This window comes from Canis lupus, chromosome 25 (genome assembly GCF_011100685.1).
Source record: "Canis lupus familiaris isolate Mischka breed German Shepherd chromosome 25, alternate assembly UU_Cfam_GSD_1.0, whole genome shotgun sequence".
Taxonomy (NCBI): domain Eukaryota; kingdom Metazoa; phylum Chordata; class Mammalia; order Carnivora; family Canidae; genus Canis; species Canis lupus.
Genome location: NC_049246.1, coordinates 31,486,734 through 31,511,720, shown reverse-complemented (window position 1 = coordinate 31,511,720; position 24,987 = coordinate 31,486,734). Strand labels below are relative to the sequence as shown.

At 41.6% G+C, this 24,987-nt stretch overlaps 1 protein-coding gene across 1 annotated transcript in view; it reads left to right on the top strand.

Moving 5' to 3' along the window:
* The window catches only part of PPP2R2A (protein phosphatase 2 regulatory subunit Balpha), a 145,688-nt gene that overhangs the window by 2,828 nt on the left and 117,873 nt on the right, over nt 1-24,987 (top strand). The window contains exon 2 of the mRNA XM_038573766.1: nt 3,284-3,524. Within this exon, the coding sequence (XP_038429694.1) occupies nt 3,398-3,524 (127 nt within the window). The 5' untranslated portion in view covers nt 3,284-3,397. The remainder of the gene's footprint in view (nt 1-3,283; nt 3,525-24,987) is intronic.

The window sequence follows — 24,987 nt, the reverse complement described above, 5'->3', positions numbered from 1 at the left end:
ATTCTTCAGTCCTCCCTGTATCTTCAGCTTCCAGTCTAGACTCCTTCCCACCAACCTGTACTCATACTCAAATCTTCCCATCTTATAGAAAAAGCTTCCCCTTCTAGCCCAACCCTCCTCAGGTCAACATGGTATTTCTCTTCATACTTAAAAGTTTTCAAAGGGGAACAAAGTGCTTTACACTCACCGTCTCCACTCCTGACTTCTGGAATGCACTCAGCTGTCCACTAAAGTGGCTCTCGCTAGGGTCACCTCTATAGTGCTGACACCATTTGCTCACCTCCTCATCCTCTTCAGGGTTGTCACAGCATTAACACGTGAGGCCACACCACCCTTAAAAGGCTCCCCTTCCTAGGTTTCCATGTCTTCACATTTTCCAGGCACTGCAGCCAAGCTCCATTTCCATAGGCCTGTGAATGGTGGGGATGTTCAGAGTTTTACCCATAGCCATTTTCTCTTTTGAACCTGCAGAGCTATTCACTTCTATGGCCTTAAATAACATCTATAGGCTGATAAATTGCAAGCCTATATTCCCAACTCATATTTCTTGCTTGAGCTTCAATTTTGGAATTCCAACGACCCACTAGGCATATTCTCTTGGATACCACATAGATCCTGAACACTCAACATGGAAGCAGTATGATGCATGATTGAAAGCAAGGGCTCTGCCATAAACTGGTTCTAGTGTTAACCATGGCACTTAGTAAGTGTGAGGCTTGGAATAGGTTACTCAATCTCTCTGTGCCTCAATCTCCTCAACTGTAAAATAGAGGTTAATGCTAGTAGCTCAACTCACAAGATAACAGTGAATAAGTCAATTTATATAAAGTTCTTTGCATGGTGCCTGGTATATGGAAATAACATGGCTCAGAGATGTGAGTGCTATGAGGATTAAATAAGACAATATATGGCCCATGGGAGGTGTGGACGAAGCATTATGTGGCATGATTACATCTCAACCTGAGTAGATCTCCCTGGGCCTGTCTGTCTCCCTCAGTCAAGTCTGCTCCTCCTCCAGCATTCCCTCACTCACCAAATGGGACCTTTATCTCCCACGTCCCTGCTCCCTGTATCCAAGCAATCACCAAGCTCCAGCTATTCTAGTTTATTACTCCCTTTCTAATCAGCCCACTTCTTCCATCCCCGGTTCCATGCTACAATATCTCTTCCCGGGATTACCGCAAAGCCTCCCACCTGGTCTCCCTGCCTCCAGTCCTGCCCCTGGCTAATCCATTCTTCACACTGCTGCCAGAGCAATCAGTCCAAGATGTGCATCGAATCTTGTAATTTCCCTGAGGCCTTTGCATTGCCCTCAGGCTAAAGTCCAATGCTCTTAATTGGATTACAAAGACAGTTATTGTATGAATTTTGCTTTCCTTTCTAGAGCGAGCTCTCAAGCTCAAACTACTTTCAGTTTCTCTGCTTTCTCTAGCCTCTAGCATATTCTTCCAAAACCTCCTCATCTTGCCTAACACCTCGTGCTGGTCCTTTAGCTCTTGACTTGGATGGCATCTCATCCAGGAAATTTAGTCTCCAAACTAGATTAGGTGTAGCCCCCAATCTACTCTCCTAGAACCATGTAGACTCTCCAAAATTATAACTATCGTACCGTTGTAACTAGCTGTTTATATTCTCCCCAACTTGTATCATAAAGATCACCACATAATGGTTGAATGCATATACAGGTGACAAATGAAGAGCTGTCTTTTATCCTAAATGGTCTGTGACACTGATGATGACTCTCACTCCAGTGTGGATGGCCCTTTCCAACCTCTCCCTAACAACATAGGTACAATGCACTGGTGGGTCCATGCGGGAAATTGGGAGGGATGACTTTCAAGTCCCATCTGCCATTTACTAGATCTTGGTAAAGCCACTTATGCATTTAAAAAATGTGGACAATAATACCTTTCTCCTGGATTGCTGAGAAGCTCAATGTATATGAGAGTGTTGTGTAAACTCCAAATCACCACACAGTACCAATTCCAACTCTTTCCTTTTTGGGGTTCTTGGTTTGCTCTCTTTCTTGCTTGAGGTTCACTCTCTCTCTTTTTTTTTTTTTTTCTTTCCCTCTCCTTCTTCTTATTCCTGCTAGAGGCACTCACCCAGATCTTGGCTGACAGTGGTTCTCAGAATACCCAGGGACAGGGAATTACCAACCATTGAGGGCAAGAATGGAAGAGCATAGAACTGGTCAACCAAGACACAGAGTTGGAGCTGATTGTAACTCTTTGAATAGTGTTGCCTCACCACTTGTTCACTGGAGGTCCCAGCATTCCCACCCTTTATGTGCTGGAAAGATTGTGCATAGAATTCCTATAATGGCACATTGCTTCCCAATTATAAACACACTACATCATTATCTTTCAGAGATCTCTGCAGGACTTTGCCTTCTCTGAGTTAAGTTCTTCAACAACTAAGAAATACATAAGATGAAAAAAGTTAAGGATTTGGGGATTTCTGTTAAGGCAAATACAAGAGCTTGAGGCAAAAAAACCAAAGTGCTTTTAAACATTTAATAGATGCCATGAGCATTACATATTTTTATTTCATGTACTCTTTACAACTGTGGAAGTATGTATTATTTTTCTCTTCTTATAGATGGGTAGACTATGTTTCAGGAAAGTTAAGTAACTTTCTCAAGAATATGCAGTAAGGGGCAGACCCCGTGGCTCAGCAGTTTAGCACCGCCTTCAGCCCGCGGTGTGATCCTGGAGACTCGGGATCGAGTCCCACATCAGGCTCCCTGCATGGAGCCTGCTTCTCCCTCTGCCTGTGTCTCTGCCTCTTTCCATCTCTGTGTCTCTGATGAATAAATAAATAAAATCTTAAAAAATAAAAATAAATCTAGACTTGGCTTATGACCTGTTTTGACCAAAAGAATAAAGTGGGAGTGACTTTGTGCCAGCTCTGAGCCTAAACTTCAAGCGAGTCACTCTCACTTAAGCCCTCTTGCTGCCACGTGAATAAGCCTGTGCTAGTCTGTTGCATAATGAAAAACACATAGTCTGGTTGCCCGCATTAACCCAGCCAATGGCCAGAACACTTGCAGCTGACCAAAGATGCTTAAGAGAGTCCAGGTGAGAAAAGAAGGGCCACTTATCTGGGCCTAACCGAAATTGCTGATAAGCAAAGGGGAAAGTAAATAAGTGGTTATTGTTGTTCTAAGCCTCTAACTTACAGTGTGGTTATGATGCAGATATAAGCACCATAGAGCTTCAGTTTGAGTCTTAGTTTCCTCATCTGTAAAACTGGAATCATAATCTTCCTCCCCCGCCCATAGGCATGCTGAACCACTAAGCAAATAGAAGATCTCCAATAAATGTTGCATCAGAATAAATGTCGCAACCTAAAAACCAAAACCATTCATCCATTCTGAGGGAATCCATCAGCTTCCATGCCTTCTGTCTACAGGAAGTATGGCCCTCCTGTTTCAAGCCAGACATGCCCTCAGATATTCTGCTGGGGCTGCGTGAACCACAGTCAGCATTCCCAATTATTGGATCTAATCAGTTCAGCAGCAGGTGAGTTCTGCAGCATTGAACCATTCTGTGTGCAAGCCCAAGTGAATTTTAGGATGACAGATTGATTTTTGCTTCCTGAAAACAAATTTAAATTGATGAGCCCTTAATGAATTCTTTCTCCTGTTCCTGGGGGAGGGGGAGGGTTCAGATAATGCTTTAATCACACTGTGAACAAGAACTGTTTGCCAAGCTCTCCGATTCTGAGAAGGCACTGGATTTCCCCTGCTGAAGAATTGTGTGCTTGTTCGGTGAGAGCAGTTTCAGGGTCTGATAAAAACTGTCTGTTTCCACTTTAGCTGTCAAGGACTCGCTCTTCAGCTTCTCAGAAGTCAGGCAAGCCACAAGGATTTATTCAGTCCAAGTGATCTGCACCATCCTAGGGACTTGGTGGGCAGTGAGAGAGTAGAATCCATAGCCCCTCATTCGCTCGTTCAACAAATGTTTATTGAATACCACCTCTGTTCAAAGCATTTGGAGTACATTAACAAAAAACAACAATAACAACAAAACAAAACAAAAAACCTTAGGAAAAAAAAATCCCTGCCCTCCTGAGAACATTCTATTTGGAAGAGGCATATAAAAACCAATAAATCTAATGAATAAATTATATAATATATATGAGGATGCTATGGAAAAACTAGAAGGGGGCACGAAGAAAGGGAATGTAGAGTGAACTATGACCAACAGTTTTAAGTAGAGTGCTCAGGGTAGGCATCTTGCCAACTTCAGTTGATAAGCCCTCATAGACGGTGGTAGCAGCGAAGGTGGAGAGAGCAATTGTGAGTCCAGGAGATGGGGGAGTCCAAGAAAGTCTGAAGAAGGAAGAAGTGCATACTGTGTCTCTAACATGCCGTTGATAGGTCAAAGCCAACTTGTGGCGGCTTGCTAGAACCATCATGCACATTCCTTCCCAATTCAGTGTTCAGTACTGTCGTGTTGGTAGCTTACAATCAGTCGTGGTGAGAGTATTTACACCATGGAAACTGGCAAACCCTACAAATCAAGGAATTAAAAAAAATAAATAAAGTACTGACTGTTAAGCATTTCCTAGCATTCCACTGAGAGGACCCTACGTCTTAGGAGAAGAACACATGTGTGCCCCTTGATAATGAACAGAAACTTGGGTGCAATTCAGTACAAGACTTACAGGGAGAGATTACTAAGGCAAAGTTTCAGGAACAGCTCTTTGGAAGAGGGTCTCTTGGGAGGAGCTAGGTCAAGTTTGCATATTGGAGAAGAAAGAGCACAGTACATAAAAAGGGGTGATCGCAGGGGCAAGGCATGCCCACTGGGCCGACGTGGTATTACAGAAAACCTGCAATGAGTGAACACCAAACTGACACCCAATTCAGTTTCTCACAAGGTGAGATGGGATGCTTTCCAAAATCGAACTAAAATTATCTTGTCTTTCACGCCCCCACCAAAATCATTCCTAGCTCTCCGAAAGCTTTGCAAGCCTTGATGAACATGGTCCACATGTATCTTTAGGAATAGAATGTGGGCTCAGCATCTGTTTGATTGGAGTTCTCTGAATTTTTCTCCATGGAAACATGAGCTGGTAAATAGAAACTAGAAAGCCGAATGTCTGTGTTCTTTTTCCATCTCTGTGACTACTTTGCTTGGTAACATCAGGCAAGTTATCTCAATGCTCAATTTCCCCACTTTAAAATTACCAACTCACATTCTTCACTCATTAGTAGATAAAGATGAACAATATCATCTTTGGGAACTATTCCAAGCTTTTTAAAGAAAGACAAACAATTATATGCTTATGAGAAATGGAATTATTTTTATTCCAAATATGAATATAAACATCCTTGAAAAGCTCAAAAGGGAGAGAAATCCCTATTAAATATTTCTGTTGTCAGGGAAGCCTTTTTCTCTCAGAGTACTCCTCCTCCAGACCATAAATTTGCAAAAGGAATTCCCGCACAGACTGTGGTTGATTTGGACTCTAATCTGGTTCAGAGGATCAGGTGGCCCAGCAGAAGAAATATAGCAGGGGTGGAGGAAATGTTCCGTTCAAGTGCCGTGTCCCATGGGGTATGACATTCACTTTCTCAAAATCTCTTACCTCCCCAGTACTGTCCTTCTCCTATGACACTCTAACCCTGGACAGGTCCAACAATTTGCTTTGTTTCAACTTACACTGGTGCCTTGGGCTTGGCAGGAGAAAAATCACCCAACTTGGCATATCGGTGATCCTTTAAATTCTTGATCACTGACATCAAATGGGCATTCAGGATCCACTCAACCAAGTTACAATGAGTTTTACCCTCCTCACCACAGAAATGACTTCATACCTTCTCCACATCCTCCTTCACCCTCAGCTAGTAACTATCTTAGTTCAGGCTGCTTTAGCAAAAATCCCATAGTCTGGTTGACTTAAACAACAGACATTTATTTCTCAAGGTCTGAAGGCTGGAGATCAAAGGTCAAGGCACTGACAGATTCTGTTTCCGGCGGAGCCCTTTTTCTGGTTTGTAGACCACGGCCTCTGGCTGTATCCTCACATCAGGGAGAAAGAGAGAGGATGCAAGCTCTCACATCTCTTCCTCTAAGGACACTAATCCCATTATGAGGGCTCTGCCTCTCATAATTTTCTCCCAAAGGCTCCCCATCCAAATACTGTCACGTTGGTCATTAAGACTCAACTTAGGAATTTGGACTGAAAGACACAATCAGTTCATAGCACTAGCCTTGCCCTACTCCTAATTTAGAACATATAAGTCACCAAACAAAACTTTCCTCATTTTCCCACCATTAAATCTGTATTCCTACCTGCTACTACATCCATTTTTTCCTCTCTACTTGCAGCGTACCTTCTTCTCCCAGATCCAGTTCCTCCAGGTGGGTCTTTAATCCCAACTTCTCTCATTTTTTCAGAGACTCCAAACTATTGTTTATCACCTCTCTTTCCTTAATCTTCCGGGGAGAAAGGAAAAAATAGAAAGAGAGAGAGAAAGCACATGTGGCAATGTATTAAAAGTTGGTGAATATGTCAAACAAAATGATCAAGTCATGAGATGCCTGGGTGGCTCAGTCAGTTAAGTGTCTGCCTTCAACTTAGGTCATGATCTGAGGGTCCTGGGATTGAACCCCATGTCTGGCTCCCTGCTCACCAGGAATCTTGTTTCTCCTCCCTCTGCCTGCTTATACACACTTTCTCTCTCTCGCTCTCTCTCTCTCTCTCTGTTAAATAATAAATAAAATCTTTAAAAAAAAATGACCAAGTCACTTATAGGGGAGAGAAATCAGGCTGGCCTCAGAGTTCCCTACAGCAATAGTCAATGCCGGAAGATTGTGGTGCAATATTTAAAATATCATCAAGGAAAAAAATTTTACCCAAGGATTTTATATGCAAATTATCTTTCAACTATAAAGACAACAGATAGTCCTGAATGTGAGAGAATTCAGGGAATATCAATTCTATGAGCCTTTTCTTGGGGAAACTACCAAGGAATGATCAACTAAGAGATAATCAGGGAAATTGTGAAAAAAAATATTGGCAGCAAACTTAAACACACCCTAGACTAAAATATTTCTAGGATGCCTGAGTCCGTTAAGCATCTGCCTTCAGATCAGATCATGGTCTCAAGGTCCTGGGATTGAGCCTGGTGTCAGGTTCCCTGCTCACGAGGGGAGTCTGCTTCTCCCTCTGCCCTTTCCCCTGCTTGTGCTTGCTCTCTCTCTCTAAAATTAATAAAATCTGAAAAAATATATTTAAAAATAAAAATTTTTGCGTAAAATAATTCTACACATTAGAATAATTGGAAAGGATGTAAAATTATGTTTCCTGTTGACACACAAATTATGTAATTAACAAACATTTGTAAAGGAAAAGAGAAAGTGGGTAAGAAGCAGAATAAGTTTAGTGATTTCTATGTCCGTAATAATGGAAAGTCAAAACACTTTCCTTGGGGCTGGCTCAGTTGGAAGAGCACGTGACTCTTGATCTCAAGGTTGTAAGCTCAAGCCCCACATTGAGTATAGAGACTACTGAAAAAAAAAAAAAAAAAAAAAAGAACATTCCTCAAAGCTAGCAAACCAACTATTAAAATAAGCATTTAAAAATATATATGATGGAGCAGATTGGGTGGCTCAGCGGTTTAGCACTGCCTTTGGCCCAGGGCCTGATCCTGGAGACCCAGGATCGAGTCCCACGTCAGGCTCCCTACATGGAGCCTGCTTCTCCCTCTGTCTGTGTCTCTTCCTCTCTTTCTGTGTGTGTCTCTCATGAATAAATAAAATTTTAAAAGAAATAAAAATTTAAAAATTAAAATATACACAAAAGAAGTTGTCAAATTTGAGTAAAGGGTATAGATTTTTGTGCCATTCTTATTATAGCTTTCCATGAAATTTGAGATTATTTCAAATGCTATTTCTTCAAAGACATCTTCCCAAACTGTCAAATCAAAAGAAGTCATCTAATATTTTCTCTCCTAGGAAGCTGTTCTTTTCATTTGTAGAACCTAGCATATCTTCTAATTCTATAGCTATGTCAGCCATCTCAGCCGTGTTTAACTGATGACACAGACATGACAAAATCCATCTGAAAGGCTGATAGGAGTGGACCCAGGACCAAGACTAGAGTGAGGCAAGTGAGGCATTCGCCTTGGGCACATAATTTTTTTTATATCAATACGTGTTCCTTTTTATTTCTAAATATTATTCCTTTGTATGGATGTACCACAGTGTATTTATCCATTTATTCACTCAAGGGCATTTAGTTCATGTGTTTTCTTTTTTTTTTTTTCTCTTTTTTTCAAATTTTTACTCAAATTCTTGTTAATTAACACGTAGTGTAATACTGGTTTCAGGAGTAGAATTTAGTGATTCGTCACTTACATACAACACACAGTTTTCACAACAGGTGCACCCCTTAATACCCATCTAGTCCATTCCCCACTCACCTCTCTCCATCAAGGCACATAACTTACAGGGCACCAAAACCTCAGAAATCAAGATAAACAATGTTTTAAGATGTTAAAATTCAAAATTAAGGCAAAAATCCATGACAGACAATACATCACAATTTTAAATAAAGACAAGATCCAAACCTGTACTTTCATAACCCTGCCTCACTGACCTTATCCTAATCCTGATGTTGGTTCCAATAAAACTCTACTTATAAAGTCAGGCACTGCCTATAACCCATAATTTATCACTATTTTCAAAAACACATATTAATCTCAATTACTAAAGCTTTTGTAACCCCTAAAAATTTGCTTCATCTTAGTCCCAACCTAAGGGAAACCTCCTACTGCTAGAAATCATCCAGGAAATGAGCAGAGAGGTACATTATTTGTTCAAAGATAATGGACTAGACTCAGAGAGGAGGGACAGTTCAGAATTCAGCACAGATGGTGGCTGTCTGTCTTTGTCACTCAGATTGTTGTTTGTCCTGGCTAATTTACCAGCCCCTCTTTTGTGGTTCCCTAGCACTCCATGTATGCTTTGCAAGCTGCATAATCATGTATTACACTTTATTGAAACTATTTATTTATAGTCTGTGTGCTCCTTGAAAGCCAGATTGTGTCTTTTATCTTGAACTGATTTATAGATGAAATGGGGTACCTGGGGATTCAGAACCTAGCATTTTTATATGTGTGACAGGCTGCCAATCTGTGGGCTGAATGGACTTGAGTCCACTGAATGCTCCTCAGTCTGCAAAGCTATTTGGTAGTTGTTCTTATTTCAGGGGTCTAAGAGGAGACGAAATGAATAAATCCACAAAGAGTTTAAGCTTTCTTTTGGGAGCAAGCAAATGGACTGAGACCCCAATTCTTTTCTTATTGGAGTTCAACATTATTAGAAACTATCTGATGAAGTTGATGCTGGCAAGGAAACTCTCAGAGGTGGACTACCTACCATAGGGAGGGGAATCTGAACTGGTGGCCTAGATCCACCTTTCTGGGGGAGAGCTTCCTAGAAGAATAGGTAATGCTATGAAGTTAACCTCCTTGGCAACAGGGTCGTGCTTTGGAGTAATGCCTAAGTATGCAAGTGTTAATTAAAAGAGTTCTAAACTTGGAGTCCGAAGTTGAGGTACTACTACCACTAATGGGGGGGTCTGGATAAGCCATGCACCATCAGCATAATGGATGAGCATCCATAGGTATGAGTGGGACCAGTTTAACAGCAATAGGGGGGCTGTTAAAGAAGCAATGTTAGCAGTACACTGATTTAACTACTGTTCTCCCTGCTGGCAGAACCAGAACTAGTCTAGCATTTTAGACTGATCTAATGCTCTTGGACAAATCAGAGACACCTCAAGAGGAAGAAGATGTACTTCCTGTTACATTGGGCATATGTGATCTTGCATGATTAATTGGAAAAATAGAAGAGATGTGATCATATTTATACACCTAAGCTGCTGACCAGGCCATGCTAGCTAGCTTTAGTAGATAGTCAACAAACGTTTGATGAATGAATGCAGGCTGTAATCTCTTCTACCCCGTTGTCTGGGCCCACCTTTTACCCTAGAGGATACCAGTTAATTAGAGGAAAATCGGCTAGATGACGAGAAGCAACGAGAAGGTCACTAGGAACTGTGATGATTATATTTACCAGCTACTAGCTTCCCTTGGGTAAAAAAAAAAAAAAGAAAAAAAAGTTCCCTATCTTCTCACAGGAAACACTGTATATTTACACACCATCTTTCCTCAAATCAGCAAATATTTATTGTGCACTTGTGCTAAGTACACCTTTCTTCCAAAAAATTTGCCTATTAAAGTGTTTAGAATTCACTCTTAGTCGGCTTCATTACTATGCAGAATGACTCATAGATCTGCCTCTCTCTGTGGTATCAAGTAGAGGTTACAGTAGAATAGAGACTACATATTTGAATATCTAGATTTTCTTCCTTATTTAGACACACAAAGATCCTTTCACATCCAATAACACTTCTGATACCATAAATAAGCAACATCAAGGAGGGCAGATCCAGGTTTTATAAAGTCTTATGCTAGTATAATTTAGGGGAACTACTTTCAAAGAAAAAGAATAAAATTAAAATTGGACATGAAAATAAATATTTCATGAAAACAAGAAAATAAACCACAACAAACAGCAATTTTTAAAAGTGGATGCATCTAGAAAAGCTGACCCAAAAAAATCCAGAGAGAGTAATAATATGTTTTTGTCAATTTTCTGCCTAATATCCCTCTATAATGCATCTTTCCTCTATTTTTTACTGCCTTATATTTGATCGTTTCTTGATCTGAAAATGACTTTGCAATATAATTTATAGAGAGAAGAGAAAGATAAACCCCTCTTTTTTTTCCTGACATTTCCTGAAATTTCTTTGAAATTTGTTTTTTTATTATTGATAATCCTAATTTCTAGAGCTGTCATTAAATTTTTAAGGTCCTTTATCAAATTCCTTTCATATGAGCTATAGAATGTGGAAGAATTTTCCACAGACTTAATTTTGACTTTATATTTCAAGGCTTGTTTCTCTTCCACTCTCCTCCCACATCTGGAGGGACACATCTGTAGTGGGTGTAGTGGGACACATCTGTACACTGATAAGTCTTCTAACTGCACACCTTCATGTCACCATACCTGGTGGCCAGCAGTAACTTAGTAGAAGTGGAAGTGACTGTGAACCACAGAAATCTATTCCATTAAACCCAGATTACACTCACAAGTCAATTCCCCCTTAACCAAATCCCCAAAATGCCCACAGCCATCCCAATACTACCAACACTACCAACAGGGAAATATGACTGAGAGCAAGAACAAGCCCATGGACAGCAGCCCTAGTCAACCGGAGCCAACATGCCTTAATTTTGAAAGTTGTATTAGCATGTAATGTCCATGGGACACCTGGGTGGCTCAGAGGTTGAGCGTCTGCCTTTGGCTCAAGTCTTGATCCCAGGTCCCGGAATCAAGTCCCACATCGGTAGTCTGCTTCTCCCTCTGCCTATGTCTCTGACTCTCTCTTTCTGTGTATTTCTCACGAATAAATGAATAAAAGAGAAAAAAAAAGAAAAGAAAATCTCCCTTAAAAAAAAAAAAAAAACATGTAATATTCCTGGAAACACATTTCCAGGCCCTTCCCCCTCACCAAAGGGTGTTGGAAGAGGACTAAGTAAGGGAGAGGCCCCAAAGCTTAAGATTCATTGGCTTGACTATAAATCTTCCTCTGTGGTTGTATATCATCAGCCTATACCCTAAAGGGTGTTCTTTTGTGTTCTCATGTCCCTAGAGGCTGTTTTGCTACCAATGGGACCCACAAAGGATCTCCACTGTGCTGGTCTCTCCCACATCCCTGGCCCAGGGGGGCTTCTGCTTTGTCTCTGCCCTCTATCGTACTCTAGATGGTTCTTTTTTCCAGAGCCTTGACTGCTCACTAATAAAGAACCCCAGCATGATGGTGGGTTCACTCTCTTACAGAAAGGCCTATTGGCCCAGGATGATCATGACTGCCCTGCTGGCCTCTGAGAACCAGCTGTCCCAGACTCTCCCCTCAAGCTGTACTTGGCTTAATAGATGATGACTCAGCTGTCTCCTATTAGAAAAACTCTGAAACACTGTTTGAGGGAAGGAGAAGCATGCCATACTCTTTGAGCTCTGCACTTTGGACTCAGGTCCTTGGAGCTAAATCCTCAGATATCCCCAACCATAGATTTTATTCTTGGCCTGATTTCTGAGCCAGTCACAATGATGGAGCAGAAGTAGTTCAGATAATGTCAGCTCGATTCCACTTCCCACTGTCCCTGAGGAAAGAGTTAACCTAAGTTACCTCTCCCTCCCTCTTCCACTCACTTGCAAATTTGTTTCTAACGAACTTCACTTTCCACTCCAGTAGGCCCATTATCTTAAAAGTTTCCCAATTATGACACTCAACATATTAATTAACTAGTGACATTCGACTCATGTCTTCTTAAATTTCTAGAATACAAAAACTTTTTACTGCTGTCTCTCAAAATTCCTTCCCTTGGTTGCCATACTACCTGCATCCTCACCCACCCCTCAGTTGTCTTCCTTAGTTTCTTTCCCCCATTATTGCTTAAATTTAGGCCTTCTCCATTGATCTGCTTCTTGGTCCTCTTCTTCCAAACAATCACCCTTAGCTTTATACAATCTCTGTAGATGACTTAAATCTGCATCTCTGGCTCTGGTAGTCTCCCAAACTCCAGGCTGTATTTTCCAACTGCTTTTTAGACATCCCACGTGTATGTCCCTGCCTGGTTTCAAGGTCCACACACCAAAGCTGAACTCCTAATCTCCACCTGTCTGTCAAAAGCTTCTCTCTTGTGTGCCCTATCTCCATTAATAGCCTAACCACTCAGTCTAGGCTAGAAATCTCTCATTTTCTCCCCCCTCCCTTCAACAAACCTATTAGATCAAATCATGTGGGATCCAGCTCCACCACAGCTCAGACCCTTCCCTGTCCATCCCTTCTCTGTGGCCATCTCCTCCATCCAGGAAGACTTTCATGCAGACTGCCACCATGATCCCCTAACTGATTATCCTGTCTCCTAAGCCTGCCCTTGTCCAATCTTTCCTGCATACCGTTGACTTTCATTCTTCTGCAACACAGGTTAGTTCATGTCACTTTCCTGTTCAAAAACACGTTCATACTTAACAAAGAAAGTTCAGACTTGTGGATGTGGCCTTGAACATCTCTGTACTATGTGCACAACCTAGCCTCCCTGCCTATCTCCTACATAAGTCCCACGCACTTCAAGCTCCGGCCACCTAACCACACTGGCTGTCCCCATGCCTTGACCATGCTGTCTTGACAGCTCCATGCTCCCCACCTCCTCCCAAACCACCCTCTGCTCCTTCAAAAAAGCTATCTTCTTAACTCTCAAGAATCAACCTCTCCTCAGGGCCACGGCACTGGTCTGGAATGACATAGGTCAGGATGACTGTCTTATGGTTCATGTATACTCAAATGGAGACTTTCTACCTATTAAGCAGTGAGCTTTACAAAAGCATGTAGTGGGTCTTCCTCCTACTTGTTTTTCTCCATTCTTGGCACTATGCCTTTGCTTGGTAAACTCAAGGTTGTTGTGAAGGCCATGGTGTAAAATCCTCAGGGACAGCGTGACTCACTGTGGCAAGGCCAAGCTGCTCTGTAGAAAGGGCCCTGGGTTTGCCATCAAAGGGACCCCAGACTCCAGTGCAAACTACATCATTCATTAATAGTACAGCTTTGAGCAAATTCCTTATATACCTCTGGCCACAGCTTCCTCATCAGTAAAATTGGAATAATCAGAACTTCATAAAGATTAAATGGTGTAATAGGCACAGGGATGCTTGGGCCTGGGAGATTCTTAAATATTGATTGGATCTCATCCATGAAGCTCCTGCCAATTCCACCTTGACCTTTTGCTTTTGTTTTTTCTTTCTTCCTTTCTCTCTTTCCTTCCTTCTTTCTTTTTTTTTTTTTTAAGATTGTATTCATTTATTTGACAGAAGGAGTGAGAAAGGATGAACAGGGGGAGGGGCAGAGGAAGAGGGAGAAGCAGACTCCCCATTGAGCAGGGAGCCTGATGCAGGGTTCAACATCAGGACCTTGAGATCCTGACTTGAGCTGAAGGTAGATGCTTAACCGACTGAGCCACCCAGGTGCCCTTGTTTTTTCCTTGTTTAACCTGGGAAACATATCATAGCCTGAAAATTTACTCTAGAATGAAGAACACTTCAAAAATCTCTTTTAAAATTCACAGGGAGGTAATAAAACTAGTGGCTAACACAGGAAAGTGATGAGCGTCATAAAACCCTTATTATGGTGCCTACCACATTACATTATAATAATTTATTGGCTGTGTGTCTCCTGTGAGCTTGTCAAGGAAAAGGACTGTGACCTTTTATCCCAAGCACCCAGCACAATGCTGAGCACAGAGAGAGCTTTCGGTATACATTTCTTGTCTGGTTAGAGAATAACTTCACAATCTTTCAAAAATTAAACTGCACGTACCTTTTGACCTAAATATTCCTGCTTCTAGGAATTTATTTAACAAACAAAGTTACATAAGTGTAAACAGATTAATCTCCAAAAATGAGTTTTGTGGTTTTGTTCATAGTAACAAACCAAGAAAACAAACAAAGAAACAAAAAACACCTCAAACGTCCAGAATCAGAAGGCCAAATAAATAAATAATGTACACGCTCACCAAGGAACACTATGTAACATAAAAAACATGAAGTAGATTTCTAGGCTCTGGTGTGAAAAGGTGTCCAATATACATCACTAAGTGAAAAAAGCCCCTGTATGGTGCAAATATATATACACATGCACACAAAATACACATATACACATTGGCTTATATGTGCAAGAACAGTTTCTTGAAGGATATAAAGGAAACTGTTTATAGTGGTAACCTCTACAGAATGGGACGAAGGAATTGGGAGAAAGAGAAAGAATTTTCATGTTTTACTGTTGGCCCTCCGAAACAATTTCCACTTTTTACCATCAGCAGGAACTAATTCAAATCTTTTCAAAATAATAAAAAATAAGCGTGTGTTGAACAATTCTACTTTGACCTTGTCTGGGCAGAATTTGTTTGATTATTAATTTTCATCAGCAAGATAAAGAAAATGATCATGCACAGACTCCCTTCTTTTCCCTTGACATGAGTTCAAAGACCATAGGAACAATTTCCGGAACATTCAGTTGCAAAGCTGGCGTCTCTGGTGGTTTATCAATGTCACTAAGAGCTCCAGATGCATTTAAAATCCCACCCGTAAGAGTCAGTTGTGGCTTGTTCTCTGTGAGCAATTACCAGCCCCGTCTTACTCTCTTAGTGGAAGACACATCCTCCCTGGGACAAAAGAGAGAATGGAGAGAATCAGCTTGTGGATTGTCTGTGCAGACTTCACGCTCTTTCCCTGGAAGCCATGTGGCTGCCTTAACAGTTGTCCCCAAGCTGGCACTGCATAAAGGAGAGGGATCTCTAGCAGCAAGTGGTGGTGATTAATTTTAAGCTGTCATGGAAAATGTTTTTTGCACTTTAATGTCAGAGATCTGAATTATTATTATAGGTCTGATGCTCCCTTGCCAAAGCTGTGTGTTTGCTCCCCAGATACAAAATGAACACAGAAAGCTTTCTGGTTGGCTCCCAGGAGCATCTTTTGGAGAAAAGACAAAAGGAATGCCGCCAAGCCAGCCAAGTCCCCCTGGGGCCCTCAGCGGGAGTGCCAGGCCCTCCCCCACCTGCTCTGCCTCCCTGCCCTAGGCTGGAGGAAACCCTAACTACTCCCCTCTGCCCTTACATTGTCTGCATGGATCTCTGGTTTACCCTTGTGGGCCATTTGGAAACCCCAGAGGGTGATGGACACCTCAGAGGAGAAAAGGTTTAGGGAAGGTCAAGATTCACTACAGGGAAGAGAAGTTGCTGACAGTGCAGAAACAGGTTGGAAGAGAGCATGCTGGCCAAGATCAAGCCATACAGGGAGGTCTTTCAGATTCGTGCCAACTGGATCTGAGTCAGAAACAAAACCTTACCCACTTCTATGCCTACTACCCTTCCTCACTCCCCACACGCAAGGGTGGGGAGGAAAGTGGTGCAAAAACTGACTGACTAGCTTTTGCATTTCAATAAAATATTTATTTCTTGCATAATCTGCCAGCAAATTAGATCAAATTGCTGTCAGTTTGAAATCACCCAATTCATTAAGGGAACAAACCTAAAATATACTTAGTCTAAAATAACATTTACCAAGAGGCAGGATTGATGTATGTCGCTAGAACAGATCTAGGAACTAGAAGAGAGTACAAAAAAGCAGAGAATCAGAACATTTGCTCTCTGGCACTGCATCAAATCTCTTTTTGAAAACTTAAGATCGTCATATTAATAATGACAACTACTATTTATCGAGATCCTACCCTGCACCCAGCAGGCGCTTTACATGGTTTTTATCTGTAATCTACCATATGGAAAATGTATTTATTCAGTTATTCTCATTTTTCAGATGAGAGTCAGAACTTGCTAAGAACACACAGCAGTAAGTGGTGAGTGCCACCCTGTCTGTCCACCTGTCTGTCCACTTATCTGTCCGCGGAACCAGACTGCTTCCTGGTACTTGCTACTGAGAGGGAAACATGTTATGGCTATGCAGGCTGCATTTAAGCTAGTCTTGCATTCAAATATTTCTTTTTCTTTGCATCTTATTTGACCCTGGACAGAAGACAGCTCCTAATTTGAGCTTAAAAAATATGGTCTTTGAAGTTATTCAAATACTGGCTTTAATACGCCAATAGGAGAAATTGACCTTGGGTGCTTGACTCAGGACATACTGCTATATTTCTGTTTGAGTCTGCTGGAAGGGGGCTGAAAGCCAATCTTGCATATATTATATGGCTGTATTCCATAGATTTTTTTTAACAGCTTCATTGAGATAAAATCCATATCTCATATAATTTACTCACTGAAAGTGTGTAGTTCCTTGGTTTTAGTATATCAACAGACCTGTCCGACCATCAGCAATCAATTTTAGAATATCCTCGTCACCTTAAAGGAAACTCCATACCCACTAGTAGTCACTCCCTATTTCTCACCAACTTCCCCTAGTTCCATCTATATACATTTACCTATTCTACAATTTTATAGAAATGGAATCGCACAATATGTAGTGTTTTGACTGACTCCTTTCACGTAGCAAAGCATCTTCCAGATTCATCTACATTGTAACATGCATCTGTACTTTGTTCCTTTTGTTATGGCTGAATACTATTCCGTCATGGTTACACCACCTTTGTTTATCTGTTCACTAGGTTGTTCCTACCTTTTACCTAGTATGAATAATGCTCCTATGAACATTTACGTGTAAGTTTTTGCATGGATATATATTTTTGCTTCTCCCGGCTAGACATGAGTGAAATTGTTGGGCCACATATAACTTCTTTATCAAATTAACTTTTTAAGAAACTGCCAAGCTGTTTTCTAAAGTAGCTAACCCCAGATATTTTCAAATCCAAATTGTTTAATGGGGTTTATAAAGCCCTTCCTAATCTGGTTACAGCCTACCTTTCCATTCTCATCTCCATCTGTACCCTAATTCAAACTGCTTACTACTTTGATTGTATCTACTTTGTATTCCCTAAAAAAAAAAAAAAAAAAAAAAAAAAAATTTCCTCTGGCTCAGTTGGCTTCTGTAAACATTGTTTCCCATGCTTGGATGATTCCTCCACGTTAATGCCCACTGGTCCTTAGGCCTCAGTTTCTGTGACACTTCTCCCCAGAGCCCCCAACAAGACTGGCATTAATCTGCTCCCCCATGTGGAATTTATTGCTCGAGCAGTGCTTGTCACACTACCTTATCATTGCCTGTTTGCTGGACTGGATCCTTTACTAAACTGTAAGCTCCCTGAGGGTAAGGATTATTCCTTTTGTCCTCAGCCCAGAACAGTTCCTGATATCTTGAAGGTTCCCAATAAATAGTCGATAAATATATAAAGCCCCTGGCATATAGTAGTAAGAATTGAGGCTGTGGTGCAGTGGTCCAGATCTCCCTTCACCCAAAGGAAATCGTTCACACATCATCTTGGAAATGCACAGTCTAATTTTTGAAACAAAACATTTGTGGTTCCTTCCTAATTCTGTTTTGCTTGGGCTAATAATAAAATGAGTTGGCATTTCTTGGGTATATATCAACTGACAGTAGAGGGAGCCAAGCCAAGAATGTGTTAGGTGGCGGGTAGGAATCTGTATGTGATTAAAAATAGGCCATGTGTAATAATGAAAACCTGAAAATTACTCAAATGACCAACAATTAGGAAATAATGAAATTGATTATGATAGTAGGTAGATAGATGAAGAATACTGCCATTAAAACTGTAAATATGGAAAGGTGGGTTGTAAATAATCTTAAAAATAAAACTGGAACACCAGCTAGTATACACACATTGATATGCAACATGGTGTGTGTATAATGACAATGACCAGAATAGGTCATGTCATGTAACCATATGGTGGATGTTTTCCAGTGAAATTTAGAATTGTACTTTTTCAAAGTTTTTTTAGCTTTCACTATAAAGATCTATAACAAATAATTGCCATGTATTGTCCCAAAAGCGTGTATCACATATTGGACCTACTGAGCTTTTCTTTCTTTTTTTTTTTTTTTTAAAGGTTTTATTTATTTATTCACGAGAGACACAGAGAGAGGCAGAGACACAGGCAGAGGGAGAAGCAGGCTCCATGTCGGGAGCCTGATGCAGGACTCCATCCGGGGATCATGCCCTGGGCCGAAGGCAGATGATCAACCGCTGGGCCACCCAGGTGTCCCCTGAGCTTTTCTAAGATAATTCAGGGCACTGTTTAAAATTTGATGGCTGTATATGATACACTGCACACTTAACTTAAAAATCTATGTGTATGTACACATTACACACATATATTGTATACACATATCTTAAAGAAGGCAAAATATTGTCACCCTGTGATTGCCTCCAATACCTTTGGGAGTCAGACAAAATAAGCACTATGGTATTATCCCCCTCTTTATCAATTTAACGTTATACCTAATTCGAAACTGAGATTTGTGAGATGACTTGCTCAAGGTTGCACAGCTAGCAGGAATCAGAACCAAGATTAGAACTCAGGTGTCTTGACACAAATGCGGCTCCTTAACTCTGCCCAGAAACTGGAGGCAACATGAGACCAGCAAAGGCCCACAAGTACTCAGGACCTGCAGAGTTCTTTACTGAAGAATCTCACACAGCATCCTACACTAAGAGATGCTCAGGTACTGTCTGTTCAAAGGATCAATGGATTGATGGGTCCATTGATAGGCAGGAAGTTAAAAGGTCAACACTGTTCAGCAAAAATTCTTTGGTACTCCATGCAGTTCGTCTTCACCAGAACTTCACTACTACTTCCAACTTTTCCTCTATACAAAAATTCCATCTTTTCATGTATTCATTCAGCAATTAATTATTGCTTCTTAATTATTAGGCAGCTACTATGTGCAAAATGCTGTGTTCGTAGCTTAGGAAGTTAGAGAAATAAGGTCTTATTCTTACCTTTAATATACTTATAATCTAAGAGAATGAGATTTGTTTTTTGGGTTTTTTTTGTGGGGTTTTTTTTTTTTTTTTTGAGATTTGGGTTTTTTTTTTAATCACTGAAATTCCTGGCAATATATGAGGTTAAGAGAAGATAAACACTGTTTGGAGGATCTAGAGGAAAGAGATACGGTGCTTAGTTGAAAGAATAGAGGCAAACGTCATGGAAATGTGGCATTTCAGCGGGCCATTGAATGACAGGTACAGTTTCACAAGAAGAGATGGGGGAGGACGTTTCAGGAGAAGCAAAGCATTTTAACAAAGGCATGAGGTAAAAATTTCACAAAGGCGGGGATCTAAGAAACAGTCAGTTTCCTTAGAGAAATGCATTTCTGCTGAACTGTCTTCTTTTCTTCCACAGGTCCCTTCATCTAAAATGAGCTAGATGGTCCCCCAGTCACCTCACCTGCCTCATGCAGATGCAGGCACTCAGGCCCCAGCTATATAAGAATGTGCTCTATGAACTTGTCTATTCATTTCCTTTCTTATGAGCAAGGTAGAAAGTATTATTAGCCCTGGTTTACAGTGGAGTGTGAAACAAAGGTGCAGAGAGACGGGGAACTTTCTCAAGGTCACAGGATGAGTCAGCTGGAAAGAAACCCTAGAACAAGGGTGTACCTCTCCAAAGGAGGCTGCATAGGCATGTCTGCATGAGAGCACGGTGTGTTCCCATCCCCTACCCGCTGCATCCAAGTAGAGCCTCCTACCTAGGAGCTCGGGCGTGTGCTGCAGACATTATTTACTTCATTCTCTGGGCACCACTGTGGTTGAAGTAGGGTGAAGTCATGTTTACCTTCTTTTCTCAAATAGACAAACCAAAGTCCACAAGGAATCTGAAGCAGTTTATCTGATAGCATGTCATATGTGCTCGCATTAAGCCAGCTATTGGCCCCGGAGCAACGTTCCATGTGGCTCTTGGGTTGAGACCACAGGTTGGTTGGAGAGGTGATGGGTTGAGTCATGGGCCGGGCATTTGAAGACCTGACTTGTGAACCCGGCTCCGTCATTCGCCTACTGTTCCTTTTTTTTTTTTTTTAAGATTTTATTGATTTATTCATGAGAGACACAGAGAGAGAGAGAAGCAGAGACACAGGCAGAGGGAGAAGCAGGCTCCATGCAGGGAGCCCAATGCAGGACTCGATCCTGGGACTCCAGGTTCACACCCTGGGCCAAAGGCAGGCACTAAACCACTGAGCCACCCAGGGATCCCCTCGCCTACTGTTCTATCTTGGACAATTGCTCAACCTCTTTGAACCTCTGTCCTTATCTGTAAATGGGAGTAACATGATATATTTGTACCTGTTGTACCTGTCCTCAACACATATTTTTAAATGCTAAGGAACACATCTGAGAGAATACCCACAAATCTATTAAAAATGGTTACTTTGGGGGAAGAAAGTGGAAATGGCTGGCTTCTATTTGTTCTTGATGTACTTCTACTTCATCCGGGATTGCTTGTAAAGACCTAACAAATAAAGGATACAAACAATAACCATCTCATAAATTACCACACAGAAAGTACCTAGCACAGTGATTGACAAGTACTTCCTTCTCTCTCTCTCTTTTTTTTTTATTTAAAAAAATATTATTTGAGAGAGAGAGAGAGAGCACAAGCAGGAGGGAAAGGCAGAGAAGAGGGAGAAGCAGACTCCCCGCTGAACGGGGAGCCAGACAAGGGACTTGATCCCGAGACCCCGGGATCATGACCCCAGCCAAAGGCAGACACTTCACTAACTGAGCCACCCAGGTGCCCCGAGTACTGTCTTCTCAATAAAAGTTAGTTTTATTTTTGCAAATTAATCATTGTGCTCTGTGGTGCAGAAGATATGGAAGGCAAGACAGGAAAATCAAAGAATAATAAAAGAGTAACACAAAGTGTCTAATCAAGAGCTAAATTCCTTGAGAGAGAATGAATGAAGGAGAAAAAGCACAAACTCTAGCTTTGAAAAACAGACCTGATTTTTAATCCATTGCCGCCACACATCCATTCTGTGACATGGCGAAAGTCACAGCCTCTCTAGGCCTCAGTTTCCTTACTTGTAAACGGATATAAAAATTCTCACCTCATAGGCTGTGAGGATTATGTGAGAAAAACATGTAGGGTACTTTAGAAGGCACTGAACATTACACATAGTATGGGCCATAGAAATAAAAACTGTGCATACCTACGAAGCTCCTCTTTTACCTGCTTCTGGCACAGATTGTTCCACAGTGTCTACAGGACCATATCATCATATTTATGGCTTCAGCCATAAATTATTCTTTTAAAAATATTTTGTACGGGGGATCCTTGGGTGGCTCAGCAGTTTAGGGCCTGCCTTTGGCCCAGGGAGTGATCCTGGAGTCCCGGGATCAAGTCCCACATCAGGCTCCCTGCATGGAGCCTGCTTCTCCCTCCCTCTGCCTGTGTCTCTGCCTCTTTCTCCCTCTATGTCTATCATGAATAAATGAATAAAATCTTTAAAAAAAATTTTTGTACTGTACACTTGAAAGTGCCTGTAAGTATAGAGCATTAATGTTCTTCTCGTAACAACAAAATGGTAATTATGCGATGGTAAACATGTGTTCTCTGACCTTACTGAGGTAAACATTTTGCAATGTATGTGTGTACTGAGCTATCACATCTCACACCTTAAACTTCCACAATGTTACATGTCAACTGCATCTCAATAAGTTCAGAAAACAACAACAACAACAAAGAAGACATTTAATCCATATAAACTAAAGCCAAGAAAGTACATTGAAGACCAGTCACAGTGGATCTACTTTTTGGTCTTTCTGATCAAGACAGGCTCTTCAAGCTCACATAGTTGTGGTCAAGTGCTGGCCTCAGTGATCTCCCAGGACTTCCTGGACATGTTGTGTTTACCCTCCTGCAGCCTTTGGTAGCAGATGTGTTTAAAGAGCCATAAACTCAAGAAAGTTTAAAAAAAAAAAGAGAGAGAGAGAGAGAGCCATAAACTCAGTGATGATAGATAGGAACATGCTTGCTTTCTTCTGGCCTTCCTTGTTCTGATTCAAAGAGTTTTCTCTGGGTAGGAGCCTGGCATAGGTGCTTTTGGTGTACCTAGCTGAGGGATATTTTTATAGGAAGCTCTAAATAGAGATTATCTTTGTCCACTTCAACTCAGAGCAGTTGGTGTTCTGTGTCTTCACCTGTGAAATGCAGCAGCCTTGTTGTCATGACAGCCTGACATCATGGCTTGTTGTGAGATTTAAATGAGACACTATATGTGACAGTGTTTTGCAAACTGGGAGTAATAAACCATCTGGGGGAAAGACACACAAGGGGACCTGAGGTCCCAAACTCTAGAACTGTGGCACCAATTTTCCTGCCTAAGGCAAGATTTATTGAAAGCATTCCTAAAGTTCAGTGGAAAAGGAACATTTTGCTTTTGAATTTTATAGATTTCTTTTTTCCCTAAAATCTCCCACTTCTTGTGCCCTTACTCTCAAAGTGATGCTTTGGATCTTGCTTCAGTGAGTCAGCCTGTGTGTTTGGAGCTTTGATTCTCTCTCTCCCCTCCACTCCCTTCCTCTTTGCTACCGTGGGCTTTTTCAGGCAAAGGTGGGCCTGGTGCTTCTGCCCTGTGAGGTGGGGGGAGCTATATAGCTCCAAGGAAACACAGGGGAAGGTAGTGGCTGGCTCGGGTCATGATCCCGGGGTTCTGGGATCAAGTCCCACAACGGGCTTCCTGCAGGGAGCCTGCTTCTCCCTCTGTGTCTCTACCTCTGTGTGTGTGTGTGTGTGTGTGTGTGTGTGTGTGTGTGTGTGATGAATAAATAAATCTTAAAAAAAAAAAAAAAAAGAAGAAGAGAAAAGAAAACCTGGCTAACTCCTTCCTGCCTTTCAAGACTCAGCTCAAGAGACATCTTTGCTGAGAAATCCTCACTGACATCCCCAAGCTGTCATCTAGGTTCAAGACCTCATCTAGGTTCCCACAGTCCCAACACGATATATTTTTTATATTCCCATTTCAGCTTTACTTGTGTGTCTCCCTCATAACACAGCAAGCAACCTGAGCACAAGTTCATGTGCTTTCCCAATGCTTAACCAGTGCCTGGTACCGGGCTAGAGTTGGCCCTCTGGACTTGTCTGTTGAATGAATAAGCGGATTAATATATAATGAATACATGAACAGCAACAAAATCTGCACAAAGAACAACCCTACCCTGGTCCTTACTTCTTGTACCCACATCCATATCGACATAGCCAACAAAGTAGCATTAAATCAATTCAACGATGATTTATTGTGTTGTAGGGTGGTATAGCAGAGTGCTGGCACTTTGCACCAGAATATCTTAGAAGTAGGAGCCCTGGGCATAGATTTCTTGTCTGTAAAAGGAGTATAATAATCATACCTTTATCACAGGACTACATGGGGTCAGACCATAGAAAAGATATAAAAGCACTTTCAAAATTGTGAAGTGATACACAAATGTGGGTGGTTGTTATTTTGCTGTTATTATTATGTACAAAGCAGTGTCGTCAGGCCCCAGAGGAAGACCAAAGATGAGTAAGCTACTGTCCACAGGACACTGGCCACATAATGAAGCACTCAAAAGACTATGAAATAAGTCAGAAGTTCAAAGACCTAGAGGGGCTCGAAGGAGGGAGAAGTCAAGGGGCAGGGGGCAGGAGTTAAGGGTCAGGACAGCCCATTTGTCTAAGGCTGTGGGAACCGTAAGGGAGGTTTAACCACGAGGTCGCCCTCTCAAGCCGTTTATGGTCATAGACAGTGTCATGAGCAACTGGAATATGTGGCATTTGAGGCATATTTGGAATATGTGGCATTTCAAGGTCCTGAAGAGTGTGGTCAGTGAAAGCTTCAGAGACCTGGGCTGGATCTCAAAGAGTGGGTTTGGACTTGAGTTGGGGGAGAAAAGGCAAGGGGTTCCTTGTAGGCCTGAGGATGGGAACAATGGCAGGCTGGAGCTTAGAGGGGCTGCGAGGCAGAGGAATGACGAGGGGAGAGCCAAGGCTCATGGTGCTCCATTGCAGCCTCATCCCATGACCCCCGGCAAGGCATCAAAACCTTAAAGTGCCATGCTGGGTGGATCAATAGTTCATTCAGTACTCTAGATTTGAACCAGAGCTCCAGGGTATATTTTGGGAGAGCCTCTGGTTGTACTATTTGGATGACTCTTAAGTGATTAGGAAGACAAATTATGGGGATCCCTGGGTGGCTCAGCGGTTTAGCACCTGCCTTCGGCCCAGGGCGCAATCCTGGAGTCCTGGGATCGAGTCCCACATCGGGCTCCTGGCATGGAGCCTGCTTCTCCCTCCTCCTGTGTCTCTGCCTCTCTCTCTCTCTCTCTCTCTCTCTCCCTCCCTATCACAAATAAATAAATAAATCTTAAAAAAAAAAAAGGAAGACAAATTATATAATAACCCATTCTGGAACAATCATTCATGAGTTATTATTAACTCTATCTGCA